The 14,701-nt window shown below is 38.4% G+C and overlaps 1 protein-coding gene across 6 annotated transcripts in view; it reads right to left on the bottom strand.

The window, feature by feature from the left end:
* plekha6 (pleckstrin homology domain containing, family A member 6) overlaps window positions 1-14,701 on the bottom strand; it is an 87,112-nt gene that overhangs the window by 49,682 nt on the left and 22,729 nt on the right. Inside the window, exon 1 of one of the 6 annotated variants that reach the window (XM_046874706.1) lies at window positions 7,844-7,862. The exons of 4 other annotated variants lie outside the window; for them this stretch is intronic. Coding sequence is in view for 1 of the 2 variants with exons in the window: in XM_046874698.1 (XP_046730654.1) it covers window positions 5,234-5,271 (38 nt within the window). In the remaining variant the exon portion in view is untranslated. Of the gene's footprint in view, window positions 1-5,233; window positions 5,585-7,843; window positions 7,863-14,701 lie in introns of those variants that run through there. One more of the 6 variants, XM_046874698.1, reaches the window with a different exon arrangement.

The following is a 14,701-nucleotide window of genomic DNA, read 5'->3' as shown; positions in this document are numbered from 1 at the left end:
TCCTGGTGACATCATACACAGGGGAGTGATGAGTGTCTAGTGTCTGGTTTATTGGCTTCTTTCACTTTCCCTGTCTCTCCCTAGTAAATGGAGCAGTCTTCAGAGATGAACTTCAATCTCTCTAATATCACAGAGTAGAGTAGGCTGTAGGAGTAGGCCATCTTGCATAACCATAGGATTTACTGCTGACGACCACATTTTTGCAATGTGGGTGAATCCAAATGGCGAGATCTTGATTCGCTGCTAATCTCTAATGAGTGAAGATTCCATGACTACGGTTAATCTCCCATTCATTTCCTGGTGAGATCCTTCCTTGACAGTTCTCATTATAGTGGTTGAGCACTGGGCCTGCTAAACATGTACGACAGAAACCAGCACAAAACAGAGGAGGCTCATGGAGATTAAAGCGTATAAAAAAACACGCACCTGATCTGCTTGCCAAACGTCAAACGAGTCTGCAGTTACAGTCAATGGTGCCAAAGCGAACAAAAGCAGTGGCTTACCGACGAGCAAGAAGGTGGAGGCGTATTGATAGAGCTGCGGATGCCGCAATCAGAAAAGAGTTCAGCAGAGATTAAAAACAAATCATCCTCTGCCAGGTGAAAATACATGGCAATAGTAGCACACACCTTACTAATTATTGTTACGCACTGCTGATCATGATTTCAGATAGTTAATTTTTCCGTTTGCTAAAAAAAGTGAGAATACTATGTGTGTGTATATGTGTGTGTGTGTGTGTGTGTGTGTGTGTGTGTGTGTGTGTGTGTGTGTGCCTGAAGTACCTATAAATCCGAACCCTAGAATGAAACTTTAGCCTTAAATGGTGATTTCATCAGCTGTCAGAGTCTGGCACATTACAAAAAAAGCACCTACAGAATAAGATAGCATATTGATCTCTTTGAGGACATTTGATCTTGAAGCCTGGAGTGTCTCTGGTACTGGTTGAGTCACATGTGGGTTTTTTAACCGCATAAGGTTGTTTAAGGTGATGAAATGAGCCACCACATCCATGACAATGAGGTTGGGAAGAAATTTTGGAAGGGGAAAAAAAAAGACAACAAAATATGATACCATACATATTGCCAATATTCAACACTGTTCGATTTCATACAAACGAGTTTGACATCAAAGGAAAATACGATCTTCTGTCCTTCACAGTGCAAACTGCACTGCCTGCAAGCAGATGGAAAAACAACACTTCAGGTACATCAAGCGTCGAAGTATCATGTTTGTTTTGTGATCCTGCTGGTACTCTGTTCTTCTCAAGACTGTCCAGCAGAGGCTGAAATCTAGAGTAACAAAGGGTAATGGTGTGACTAAGACACACCAGTGAGACAATGAAAAGGTGAAGGTTCCTGTCAGACATACAAGGGCGTTAACAAAAAGCTGAACGAGAGATGGCACTGGCCAGAGTGGAGGATCAGGGTTTGGAATCCACTTTCAACCGAATTCAGAGGTTAAATTTGGAATCAGGCTTCTTCAATTAGCTTGAAAAAACAAGGCATGTCAAAGCAGCAGACTGTACATCTGAAGAGACTGGAAAATTCCCCATTCATTCCTCCATTAAATCGCCACTAGAGCCTTTAATCTAATGAATAACAGAAGGATGGAAATAGACATCCTCCTCTGAACATGTACTAAACATGATTTATTCAATCAAAGATGTTCACTGATCTATCCCGGATGTTAGCTAAGGAACGATTCGGATTAGTGAGCAGCAAACTGTTACACAAGCCATCTGCTGATGAGCCAGACTAAAAACATAATATAAGTGACTTTTTTTTTCCCCAAGGCTACTGTTAAGTTCAAGTGCACTTGAAACTTGAAGGAAGCAACATAATGTTTATACTTTGTGGTTGGTACATGGTCTTCCTTCTCGCAATCTCAGTTTGTGCAAACTAATCTGTACATTTCCACTCCTCTTTCACACATGCTTTAGTGTATAAACTTTTGCATACCCTTAGAAAATAAGAAGAAGACAAATCGTGTTAGGTTTCACCAAAGTTCCTTCATTATAACAAGCCACAAACATGGTCAAAGAATCAAAAAAGATTTTTCTCTTATTGAAGATGAATGCATAAATGCAAGAATCAATATATGAATATGTTTGTTTAACAGTTACTTAATGAAAAAGTGGTGTATTTGACCAATTATCCCCATTTTAAACCATAAGGAGCAAATGTATGCATTCATTTTTATCATTCATGTCTCACCTCTTTATACATAATATAAAATAATATTGGTGCACATGAAAGTTTCACTCCAGAAATAAGATTAAATCAAATGCCTGTATATTAATGATCTGAACTGCACAACATGCAAAGAAAGAGCATCCATTCTCCCAAAAAACATTTAGATAAGAAAGACAAACAGACAGATAGACCACTTTATTCCAGAAGGAAATTAAAGTGTCAATGCAAACATTTTCAAAATTGTGCAGCCTGGTGCAGGTGATATGATAATCCAATGGCAATCCTATGGCCAATTATTACACTTAAAAATTAACAAACAAATCTCAGTTTGTATAGCTAATCTTACAAGAATATCAATCTAATCTGAATATTAAAAGAAAATTATATACAAGGTACTATATACAAGACTGTAGCAAAAAAGGTCTATGGTAATTTGTTTTACACCCATGACTTCCTGTTCAGGTTCTCAGTCTAAAAATACAGCACTGAATCCAGGAAGCCTAATTTCTAATTTGATTATACTGTATTTTCCTCCTGCTGGAACACAAAGCAATCTACAAGTCTACTGTGAGCAGAAAGAACCCAATCCTTTACCACTGCTTTACAGTTAGCAGATCATCTGGTTTAAGCAAACACTGACTCCGGGACTGTACTATTCAATTAGCTTGTATGGGCTAAACATGAAAACAAATGTCATCGAGTAGGAGTTGGATCGGAGCCCTGAAGTCAGATTGTACCATCTGCAGATGCTAAGCATTAAAGCGTTAATGCAGATTTAAGTGCTCTTTTGATGAGGGAACAATGACTCAGACATAACGAGGCCATGTGGGTGCCTACAGTATGCTCAGAGGGTAATCAGGAAATTAGCCCTTTTTTATAGTTAGCCGAGTTCCAAATTTGAGGATCAGTTCCAGGCCAAGCAAATCGGCAGCAGAGAGATTCTATAAATTTAGCACAGGGGCAGGACATATGTATGCAGAAGGTAAATATCTGCTTGACATCCATTTGAGACATATTTAGGAAATGTATCACCTCCTGTTCATGCACACCAGGCTCTGTTTATCAATCCTTTAATAAAGCTCTGTGTAAATGTTTTTACAAGTTACACCCATCTAATACCCTCCGTCAGATTTACATATGTGCTGGCAATGCAGATTTTCTTCATGCTCGCGAGTGTATATGGTACCATTAGAAACACCTATGAATTGCTCAAATGCTCTCAGAAAGGTGAGAATGACAAAATAATGACAAAATGATGGACGCACGCCTCCTGGACAAGGTGTTAATCTTCCAAAAATGCAGCACAGCCAACGCAGCGTGTCACGTACTAACAGTCATATGCTAACTCTTCCTCCTTTTACATGTTGGAAATTTAAAGTATATTCTTAATTGTCTAAATTTATGGATATTTATCGGACCACTTCCTATCATGTCAAAGATGATAACTTTTTTTATTTATTTTAAAAACAATTGTGTGTGCAATCAAAAATAAGCATGCTGTATACACACCTACTAACACAATCAAATGTGCAGTAACTTGTTAGACTGATGCTAAATAATACGTGAGATTTCTGTAATGTGAAATAAATTATTTAAAAGATTCCATTAACTAGATATGCAAGTTCTATTTGATTAATACTTGAGTAAAGTGATGGATAGTTGAGTAAAACGTCACCATCCTCGGAAATCCTTTTTTATAAAAATTTTTTTTAATCTGCACCGATACAAAAACATGCTTACTTTAGCACGTACACACATGCACACACATGTATACACACACACACATACAGGGGGGCATTTAAAAAGCATTCCAAGGAACAATACATCTTTTCCTATGGGTGCTAAAGTCAAACTGCACTATGACTCTCATAAGACAGACTGCGCGGCTTTTTGCCAGCTTGCAGTACCAGGGAGTCTTGTGCCAACACTACAGCACTGTGTTACTACAAATCAACCTACATTTCAACATCTGCCTTCGCCTTAGGACTTCTCCTTCACACACAGGCGTTCATTAAGTGTTCGTTAAAAACAAATCCCAGCAAACATGTCATGCTTGTCTCGTGTAGGTGTGGAAAGACCTGTCCACTTGAGCAACCGTAAAAAAAAAATCCTTTCTGCTTCCTGATGACTTCATGAAAGGGCATTCTGGCAGACAGACAGGTGTGTCTAAGTTTGAAGTGTGGCAATCCGGATGTTGTGGCCAGTTATTAAGTTCTGTAACCCTCCCAGATTTTGAAACAATAAGATCAGCTATAGAAGCCTGAGCTTTTCAAAGGTCTTCTTGTTGTGCAATGCATATTGTTCTTAAATGTTAACCTTTTCAAAGACTGCCAAGTGGATTATTATTAAATGAGATACTCCAAGCAGCACTTGATGAGCCTCTTTTCTATCTGTAACCTGAAGATCACCCTCTACCTGATCTCTGCACACAACTTGAACAAAGAAACGAGTCCTACTGCATGCTCAAGATCTGAAGGCAAAAAAGATGGCATCAGTGTGTCTGTTTTTGAAGCGCTGGCAACAGCAATAGTTTGTTTCTCAGGTGGTCAAAGTTTTTTTCAGTACTCAGCAGATTTTCTGTACATGTGGTCCCCAGGTCAAGGGAGTTCAGATCACTTACCTAGGTCCACAATTAGAGCAAACAACATACAGTAGTTTGTCAGAATAACTTTAATTATAACTATAAATACTAATGATTTCGCTTAAGACCTTTCCATTTATTTTCCCCAACACTTCTAGCTGTTACTGAAAGGAATGCAATTCGATTGGTGTACAAACATTGAAATAGGAGCTGCAGATGGAGAATGGCAGTGAAGCAGAATTACACAGCCAACTAGTTATTCATTAACATCACGAAGCCTAAGAAACACGCATTAAATCATAGATCTTTGTTTTACTACCTGCTATACACAAGCCATCTGTTTATATCCCGCACACACGCTCCACATGGTCACCTCTCAGCTCCCATCCAGGCGTGAGAGCCCATAACTCGCTACTACTGAAGCAAGAGCAAGTGTTTACATGAGAAAAACAAGACCTACCGCAATGCTCCCTCGTCCACCGTCTCCTCTCCTTCCATCGTTATACTTTTTCGACCCGTGCGACTACTGCAAGCTTTTGCCTTTTTTTTTTAATCTCTCTCTTCCTGGCTGCAGAAGGCAAGCCAGGATCCAGAGGCGGGTATGAGTGGAATTTAAACAAGAAAAGCAAAAGAAATTGCTTCTTCGCGGGTGATATGTCTCCTTTCTCCTGCAGCTGAACTTGTGCACGCATATGGATTACATTCTCAGTGGAACAGGCAGCTGCATTTAAGCACTACGGCCGATCCTGCTGTCTTCTTTACAAATACACACACATATGCGCACTCTTACACACATACACACCCTAAGCATGGCCCCAGCCTTCTTGCTTTCCTCCACCCAGGGTTCTCTACTCTAATCATTAACTCCTATAGGGCTGGGCTTCTGATGCTTAACTCCTTCAGCAACCTCCTCTTATTCATGCACAAAGTCACTCAAAAAGATTTCAACCCAGACTCTGTATTAAACCATTCACGTGCCGTGTAGACGTAAATACAGAGAGTTTCAAAGCTAATGAACCGCACAAAGTTGCATAACATCACAACGCATGATTTAAGCTAGGCCCCGGCCAGATGGATTGGATTTCTGTGAGGAAAATATTCCCAGTCTGAGCAAAATCTATATATCTAAGTGTTCCAAATGCCACAGATTCAGACCCAGTAGTGTGATAGAGCATTGTGTTCAAAACACGTGAATCAGTGCCACTATCTGCATCTGTTTAATGCTTCATATATTATTAACAATGACTGTATTTAGATTGAAATCAACAGTGGGGGTTGACTAAATCAGGGCTTCATATTCTTTCACGGTTTTTAATTTTTTTTTACAAAAATGCGATGTGGGTGGGACTTTTTGTTTCTTTTCAGTCACCCAGATATTATTGTTCTTTGTACCAACTTATAGTATTAAATCCTTGCCCAGGCAGTACTAAGGATAAATATATGAATGATTAAATTCAGTAAAACTTGTTCATGTTCACATTAAGCATTATGGGCTTTTTTATTTCCCAAGCTTCCTATCTGACTGCTTGCTGCATAAATGCAAAAAACTTTCACAATCCTAGCATCAACCTTATACACGTGACATTTCCGAGTGGGAAAAGAAATCGATTCATACCTGTATTTAAGGTTTTAAACACACTATCTGATCATTCAAAATAATCCATTCTCATTATTCAGTTTAAATGTTTTATATGATCATTTATTCATCTAATATTCGTCCGGAGGAACGTTGTCTCATTTTTACTGTGTACCGTGTACAACTGTGTATAGTAGAAATGACAATAAAAGCCTCTTGATTCTTGACTTGACTTGACTTCATTCAGCATTTTATCCTGGTTAGAGTTTGCATTGGATCCTGGAGTCAATCCCAGGAACAATGAATTCATCAACATGGATTCATTTGGACAGTATGAGGAAACTAGAGACTAGAAACCAGTGCACATGGAGAAATTTTTACTTTACAAAATGCCCTAAAAAAAGCTTTAAACAATGACCTATCTATATCCTGAATGCGCCATCACTAACTATTCCACACATGTGGGTACTTTCATAAAAGTATAGATGGCCCACACACAGTGTGAGGCAGCCTGCTTGTGGCTGCCTGGTGAGTTTTGGTGCACTATTAACTAACCACAGAAACAACACTAACTATTCTGTCCGACCAGCCACTGCTCCTCAGCTCCTGCTGTTCAGTCAAACCTCATCATTCAAGAGACACAAGGCTCATGTCTCTGGCCCTCAATGCCAAAGCAATCTCCTCATTGGGATTGCCCCACTATTTATCCTGGCCCTTCACCGCCATGTGCTCAGCATTAACACCAGTGCTACCCTACATTGTTTTGATAAAGCTTTCTATTCAGTTTGGCATTAAGGGAAGTGTGTTTTCTTTTCTCTACGGGTTTAACTCGTGCAACCCACATTTCTGTATAGACCCTCAGACTCGCCTGACTCAAGTATTCAAACTTATGAGCAAGGGATGAAGTCAAAACAGACTGGAACCTCCCTGAAGCCAGATTTTCTGAAGAATGAACTTGAACACAGAGTTCACTGACTAATTGGACATATCTCTTCTGCTGTAGCAGTATGAGTGCAGGAAAAGTTCACTTCATTTTTCTTACATCCTGATAGAAATTTCTTGAGGTGGCCAGAAATGTAAAATTTGTTAAAAGATTGTGCAAGTCCACAAGTGTTGAGCTTCGTTCCCAGGCCTTGAATGGATCTACGAACAAGTGGAAAATAATATTCTCATAAAAATTAGCTAAATATTTTCACATCCGATATTTGGCAAATCCTCTGCAGGAGAGAAAAACAGCACTTCTTATTCCAATCTCCATCTATCCACTTTCGATAAGTCTAGAGTGACCTTGAATTTCAGTGTTGACTAACAGCACTAGAATCTGATATGATTTTTCAGTCTCCTGTTGTAGGCCTTGACCTGAAGGTATGCTGTGTGCATTCTAAGATGTAGTTCTACTTGTGACTAATTCTTGTCAGCTTTAACCATTTTAGAGAATTCTACCCTAGTTTAATATGTTCAAAAAAGCTCATTCAGTGAATGCAGAACACATACCAGCTCCTTCAAGCACTATGTCTGTGGAACACAAAAGAAGTGGAGTTCAGTGGTTACTTCTCAGAAATGTTAAGAATCCAAGCTCAGTGCTGTTATCCAGTTTGAACCTGTGGAGCACATGAAAGATAACCCAATGATGGCCTTTCATCTCGACCACATTCTGCTGCAAAATGACAGCGATGAAATCATTTGAATTTGGTTTACAGAGTGCAACCATTAATGCTGAAAGCATGAGATTATATCTCCTGCATGCTATCACCTTTACAGTCAGGTCACTTTACACAGAAGTACACTTTGTTGTAATTGGTATATTGATCCTTCTGCACCTAAACTCAATCATGTTTAATCTGGAATCATCTCCTCTCTAGGCTTCAAACTTTCACCTCCTCCGATATCACCTACTATTTCTCAGGGTCACTGGCATGACTGGAATGTCAACACGCAGATATCCTACCCTTCAGCACAAACACAGACCCTCCACTTCAACGCACACAAACACTCCACAGAAAACACAAAGTGTCTCCCACAGATAAATTCTACCTCACACTTAGGCTGCGCCTGTCAAATTGGGGGAAACAAGTTATATATCATAGTCTGGCCACACAGCAGCCCAAAGAATGAGCCTGAACTTCTCACAACTCCCCACAGTGCTCTTTCCAATGCTCCTTGGCCAATTAAAACATTCCAGCCCAATGGTCTTTGTTTTCACCATGGCCCATTAACTTGTAATTTACCGCTAATCTGTAAACCAAGACGATTTGAAGCACCAGCTGTGCCCTTAAAGTAAAGATGTTGCTTGTTCACCATTATTGCCTGATTCTGTCTACTCAAACAGGCAGAAAAGCCAGGTATGGTTCTGTTTGAACATTTTAATGAGTTTAGCACACAATAAACGTGTAAGCATTCTCAGACTGCCCTAGGCTCAACAGTTGGATATTATTATCATACAATCTGGATCTTATTATTAGGCGATTTGATCATTTTATTCTAAAACCCATGGCAGGAATTAATTCCAGTGTGCTTTACTGGTCACGTGTAGTAAAAAAAGGAAAAAAGAAATAGGCAAAACGACAAAAGGTGATGAATGAAATGCTAAATGAGGGGATAAATGAGGGGTTGGCAGTGGTGACCATCCCCTTTAGGGAGAATAAAGTGTAGCAAGTAGTAGCATGCTTAAAGAATGGAAAGAATGTGGGTTATTTGTGGAGGACGCGTGGCATGGCTATTAGCTGGACCAAACCGGTGCTGCAAGTGTCGTTAATCCCCTTTATCTTCTGAAAAGCATGAGTGCTAATTTTGGAGTCTCCTGAGACACCGTACTTCAAGGATGATAACGGAGGAGCAGTACATGGGGGCCGCCATAAAAAGCATGAAAGCCCTTCATTTTCTTTCCATCTGTTCTCTGAACAACACAAATGTCCAAGTAGAAACACTCAGGACTTTGCTGACTGAATCATTTCTAAAATCCTTTGTTTCGATTTTTTTCACACAGTCCTCCAGTCTACTTCAAAACACAGTGCATAGGATGGTTTTAAATCCTTATAACACAAACGATTTTAGAACATATGCTTAATATTGCTGGGAATTGTAGCACATGATTCACTACTTTATCTTCAAAACAAAACTGTGCGCTATCGGCGTTTCAGAGATCCACAAAGCTGTTTTTCCACGAGAAGATAACATTTACACCCATTTTTTTTTTTTCGTTTACAAAGCCAGTCAGTAAAATTTAATAAATAATAATTAAGCAACAATATAAAAAAGCAGATGTGCCTTTTATTGCATGTTGCATTAAACAAACTTAAACAATGCTTTGCCTTGAAGGTGAGTGCTTTATGATTGGCAACTCATTACAAGCTGCTAGAATGTTGTGATGTGTTGCTTTCCACACCGTGTCTGTGTACATGTACGTGTGCGTGTTCACATCTGTGCTTCAAAGCATGTGTGTTTTAAACAGGGTGTCAACACCTGCCTGACATCCGGTGCATTGAGACAAAGGTAGGATTCTATCTTTGGGATGTATCATCAGCCAGGCATTTCGCTGGAGTTCTGCTCCTCCTAATGCCTCAAGCTAGGCACATAGAGATACGTTTAACGTGCTTGGACAAGTCAGTTATTCGTCACTCAGTGCGTAGAAGTTTGCCCCATGCTTCTAGGATGAACTTCCCTTAAACAAATCCTGTTGTTTGGTTAAACCACAAAAGTACTCAGATAAGACTAAAAAGGAATTTGCAAGTCAAGCTGACTTTACTGTCATCCTGTTGTTGTACAAACATACATTGGGACAAGATATTTTTTCTCTAAGACTATGATGCAACATCCATCTTTGACTTAGCATCAGGGTTAAAAAAATATTTCCACACAAAGGTTAATATGGAACTTCTAGAATTTATGACACGTGATAATGTTACTGACACAGTTTCTCTTTACAATTTGAAAACAGTCACGGTCATAATCCTGACCATGACGTGACTGTAACTGTGATGATGTTTATGTTCCTCTAAAATCAGCAAACAGAATTTACTATTGCTTTCTATATGGCTGAAAAACATGGACTGCTTGATATTTGATACGGAAGGAAAACGGCTGATTTTCTTCAGCGTATCATGATCAAAGTTTGCTCGATATAAACAAACAATTTTCTGTTCCAATTATATTTCTACTGTAAGACCTTGTTCATGTGGCAAGTAAGGGAAAAAAACCTGTTGGTTAATTATTTTTAAATAAATAGTTTAGAGTATTATTCAGATTATACATTATGATTTGCCAGTGATTATTATTTTTAATTAACTGAAAAAAAAAAGATTTATGATTTTATTAATCATTACATTATTCTGCTCATTTATTTGGACATAAATGATTTTCTCCAATATCTAAAAAATATTTTCAGAACTGAATAGTGAAAGAGTAAATTTACAAGATCTTAGTACAAACTATTCTAAGTATAAGTGAATGTACGCATACAAATAACAAACATTTTTGGTATTCATCATGAATGAATGGTATTTTTGGTGTTTATTTGGTATTTAATATGTTTTAGGCCTTCTCTAAACATAATCTCTACATGAGGGTAGGTGGCAGCTCAGTGGGTAAATTCTTGGACTCTGATCAGGAGGTCACAAGTTAAAATCTAAAAAGCGCCACCAAGCTGCCACTGCTGGGGCCCTTAAGCAAGGCTCTTAACCCTCCAATGCTCAGTTATAAGTCACTCTGTATAAGGGTGTCATGTTTAAACATGCTCCTGAGGCTCCAGTGACCACTGTTCCTGCCCCTCTCCCCTCCGTGGATCTTCACACTTCTGTGCAGCTCGGGACGGTCTCTCATCAACACCTTGTGTGGTTCCATGTAATTCCGGAGTAGAACGGGTGCTTTTGAGGACGGATTGGACTGTAGTTGGTGTCAGCGGTCTGCTGCACTGACTCGGGAGTGCAGTTTGCTTCTGATCATCATCACTGTACCCCGCAACTTTGCATATATGCTTCAAATGGACATTTGGTGCAACCCAGATGAGGATGGGTTCCCTCTTGAGTCTGGTTCCTCTCAAGGTTTCTTCCTTTGCCATCTCGGGGAGTTTTTCCTTGCCACAGTTGCTCATCGGGGACAAACATACTTACAAAGAACATATTTACATTTAATCACCACATTATCTGTGTAAAGCTGCTTTGAGACAATGTTCATTGTTAAAAGCGCTATACAAATAAAATGAATTGAATTGAATTGAAATGCCATAAATAAGCATGATCTCATTTGCTTAATAACAAAAATAGTTCTGCATGTTCTGTATGTTCTTTAAACACTTTTTACATGCAGATTTGAACTTCCTATATTTCTGACACCAGTGCGTGGAAGTTTTTTCTTTTATCTCCATATCAATATGACTGAAATTGAGTCACCAATTCAGTTACTCATAAAAGCTCGCTTTGATGTCGAAAGACAGTTTCATGTGTCACTCATAGAAACTGAAACTTGCTTTGTTACTATGCAACTAGGATGGAAAAGAGATTTTATGTCTCTTGCAGCTTCAGCTTCCTCTGACTCTGCTTGCGTGTTTAGCTAATAAAGAACAAATCTGCATTTTCTGCCATGCCACAAACTCACTTTCCTTCTATCTGTCAAGTTGATCACACATTAGCATCCCATATTTTCTACTGAACCTACATATGACAAATATAAACTATAAAACTGTAAAAATTCACACGAGTCAACATGCTCCAATGAATGGTTTCATTATGCCAAATTGAAACATTCATCATTGTAACTGATAAATATATATCTGCCCATCCATCATTTCCTCTTCATAAAGGAGTGTGGGGTGATGGTAGGGGAACAGAGAAGTGGGCTGAAGCCTGTAATTTGGTCTGGGTGTGGTTAAATTAGCTATGGCCAGTAAACACGTGACTCCTTCTAATGACGTACTGTATGCCATTATAACATTGACTTGCTCATTGTTACCCGACACTAGTAGCAATGATCATGTTAATCCATTATGATACACATCAGTATCTCTTCTTCTTAGACCTCTTCTATAAGTCCATTTCAACTTGGTTCCCATATTATTAAATACTAAATGATGATCTAAATTGTTTACAATTCTAAAGAACAGAAACAATATGCATAATATTAAAACTGCCAAAAACAAAGGCTTCATAGACACCCTGCTGCACTTGTACGATGTTGTTATTAGGATTATTATTATTAATAGTTGTATTTTTATTATAGTACTTTAACACGGTAATCTATGGCAGCCCAAAGAATGCTTAGCATATAGAAGCTATGGTTAGATTTTAGACCAAACATTTTCAGACCAAAATTCGTGCTCAAGTGAAAGACCAGAACTTGAGTGAGTCCAATAGTTTTGCTTGGATGCTATAAGTTAATTACACAACAAAGTTTCAAAAAACTGGAAGTGGCATCATTTCTCAGCACTGCTTTTATGTACTGACTTGCAAAATGACCAGCTGGTAAAAAACAAGCTTCATCTTTGCGGCTTGAAAATGTTACTGAAAACAGTAAATGAAAAACAAATTGACAATGTTAATATCAAATGTATTATCATTTGGTAACAATTGCTGATGGTCCCATTTGGTGTTTGTCCATCACTAAGTGGTGAAGCCAGAAGGTTTTCAGAATCTTATAACACCTATATAGTGAAAATGACCATGGCTAAAACATCTTTTATAATTTAATAATGGTTAAGTACATTTCAGATTCCTTAGATTTTAATAAATTACAAGCTCCCTATTTGGCCTTCTGCATTAATTGAGGATCTCAAATCTTCTGTGATAGGATACTTTAAAAAGGCCATGTGGACAAGGTGGTGCTTCAGTACAATACTGATAATGCCTGAGGCAGAGCCTCTTAAAAACAGAGAGCCTGGCAGTGTGGAGAAGCCACACAAGCATCTAGTGAATGTGTGTATAAATTACTCTTGCAGGCAAGGGCTTTTCTGGGGAGGAGTGTCCCAGTGAAAGCAGTCTAGCACCAACACAGATACACAAAGACACACAGCAAAAAGCCCCTCAGTCACAGAGGACAAGCAATGTATTCTTCTCCCTGAAAGCACCCATCATCACCATCTCTCTGTTTACCTCAGCCAACCAGCTGGCAGTGCCAAGTCTGGCCATTCAGCTGCCAGTTAACCAGCCTCAGAGTCATCTATACCACTCTTGTTTGGGCCATTTTAAGACTGATCTGGAACCATTTAACATTAATTATTTTCTAATCTACAATGGATATCAATTTTTCAACACATCTGGAGGTTTTTGAAATGTAAAAAAATAAAACCATAATAAATCATGTCAGAAGGGTTTCTACCTTCAACCTGAAATTGCAGGAAGCCCAAACATGTTCCAGCATCACATCCCAGCATCCCGGGATGGTACATGTATTTCAAGTATAAAATAGGATATTGCAATTTGTGTTTGATAGGGTTGATGAAAATGGCTTCATTTTTTATTATTCAAATACTTTTGTATTTTTTAAATACTTAAAAAAAACTTTGTAAGAAGTAAAAATGCGACCTCTGATTGGTGCCGACTCAGTAATTTGCCCAGACTTGTTGAGATCTTAACAGAAAATTAAACTATATGGAAGAAGGTGGTCAAGGTAAGAAACGCGCTGGCTGGCAGCTTTCAAATAGGTGTCCAGTGGTTGATAAATAAATATTTGATTGCCGAATATTGTACCCTAATTGAAGTAGCTGTTTAGTAGGATCATGATTTTGCATACCACTGCATGAACAATGCCTGACTCACAATATATTGTACTTATGATTAACAATCAAATGATTCATTCGTTAGAAACTAGTTGCTATGAATGCAGGTGGCATCAGTTTTTTTTTTGTTATGAATGACTTTTTTGTGATTAAGATTGAGATTGACCAGAGAAAAGCTGTTGCTATCAAACATTGTTTACAGTGTAATGGTGAGGGGATCCATCAAAAGGCCAACTGATTTGCGATGAAATGTCTTGTAAAATGATTTTTAAAATACTAAAATACGGTAGTTTATTTTGATACATGGTGTGGCTGCTGTAACTTGTAGTTTATTTTAACACACTTAAAGTTAAGGTATTTGGTATTTTATTTTTAAATATATTTTGATGTATCTTTGCACAACCCTGCCAACATCTCTAATGATGAAAAAGTCTATGAAGACATAGTTGGGTTGGTTTGAATGCACTCAAGCTGCCTACACATAGCCCTGAAATGTTATCCCACTGAGCACCTTTAGAATAAGTTGCCCTCATGATCTGATATCAGTGACTGATCTTACTAATGCTTATTAATGCTGAATGAGCCACATAATGTTCACATAATAACACAGTGTAGAATCTAGAAAATGGCATAATAGTGTCAGG

The sequence above is a fragment of the Silurus meridionalis genome, chromosome 19, assembly GCF_014805685.1.
Source record: "Silurus meridionalis isolate SWU-2019-XX chromosome 19, ASM1480568v1, whole genome shotgun sequence".
Lineage (NCBI taxonomy): Eukaryota > Metazoa > Chordata > Actinopteri > Siluriformes > Siluridae > Silurus > Silurus meridionalis.
Note: the sequence above shows the minus strand (reverse complement) of the source record. Positions and strands in the feature narration are given on the sequence as shown.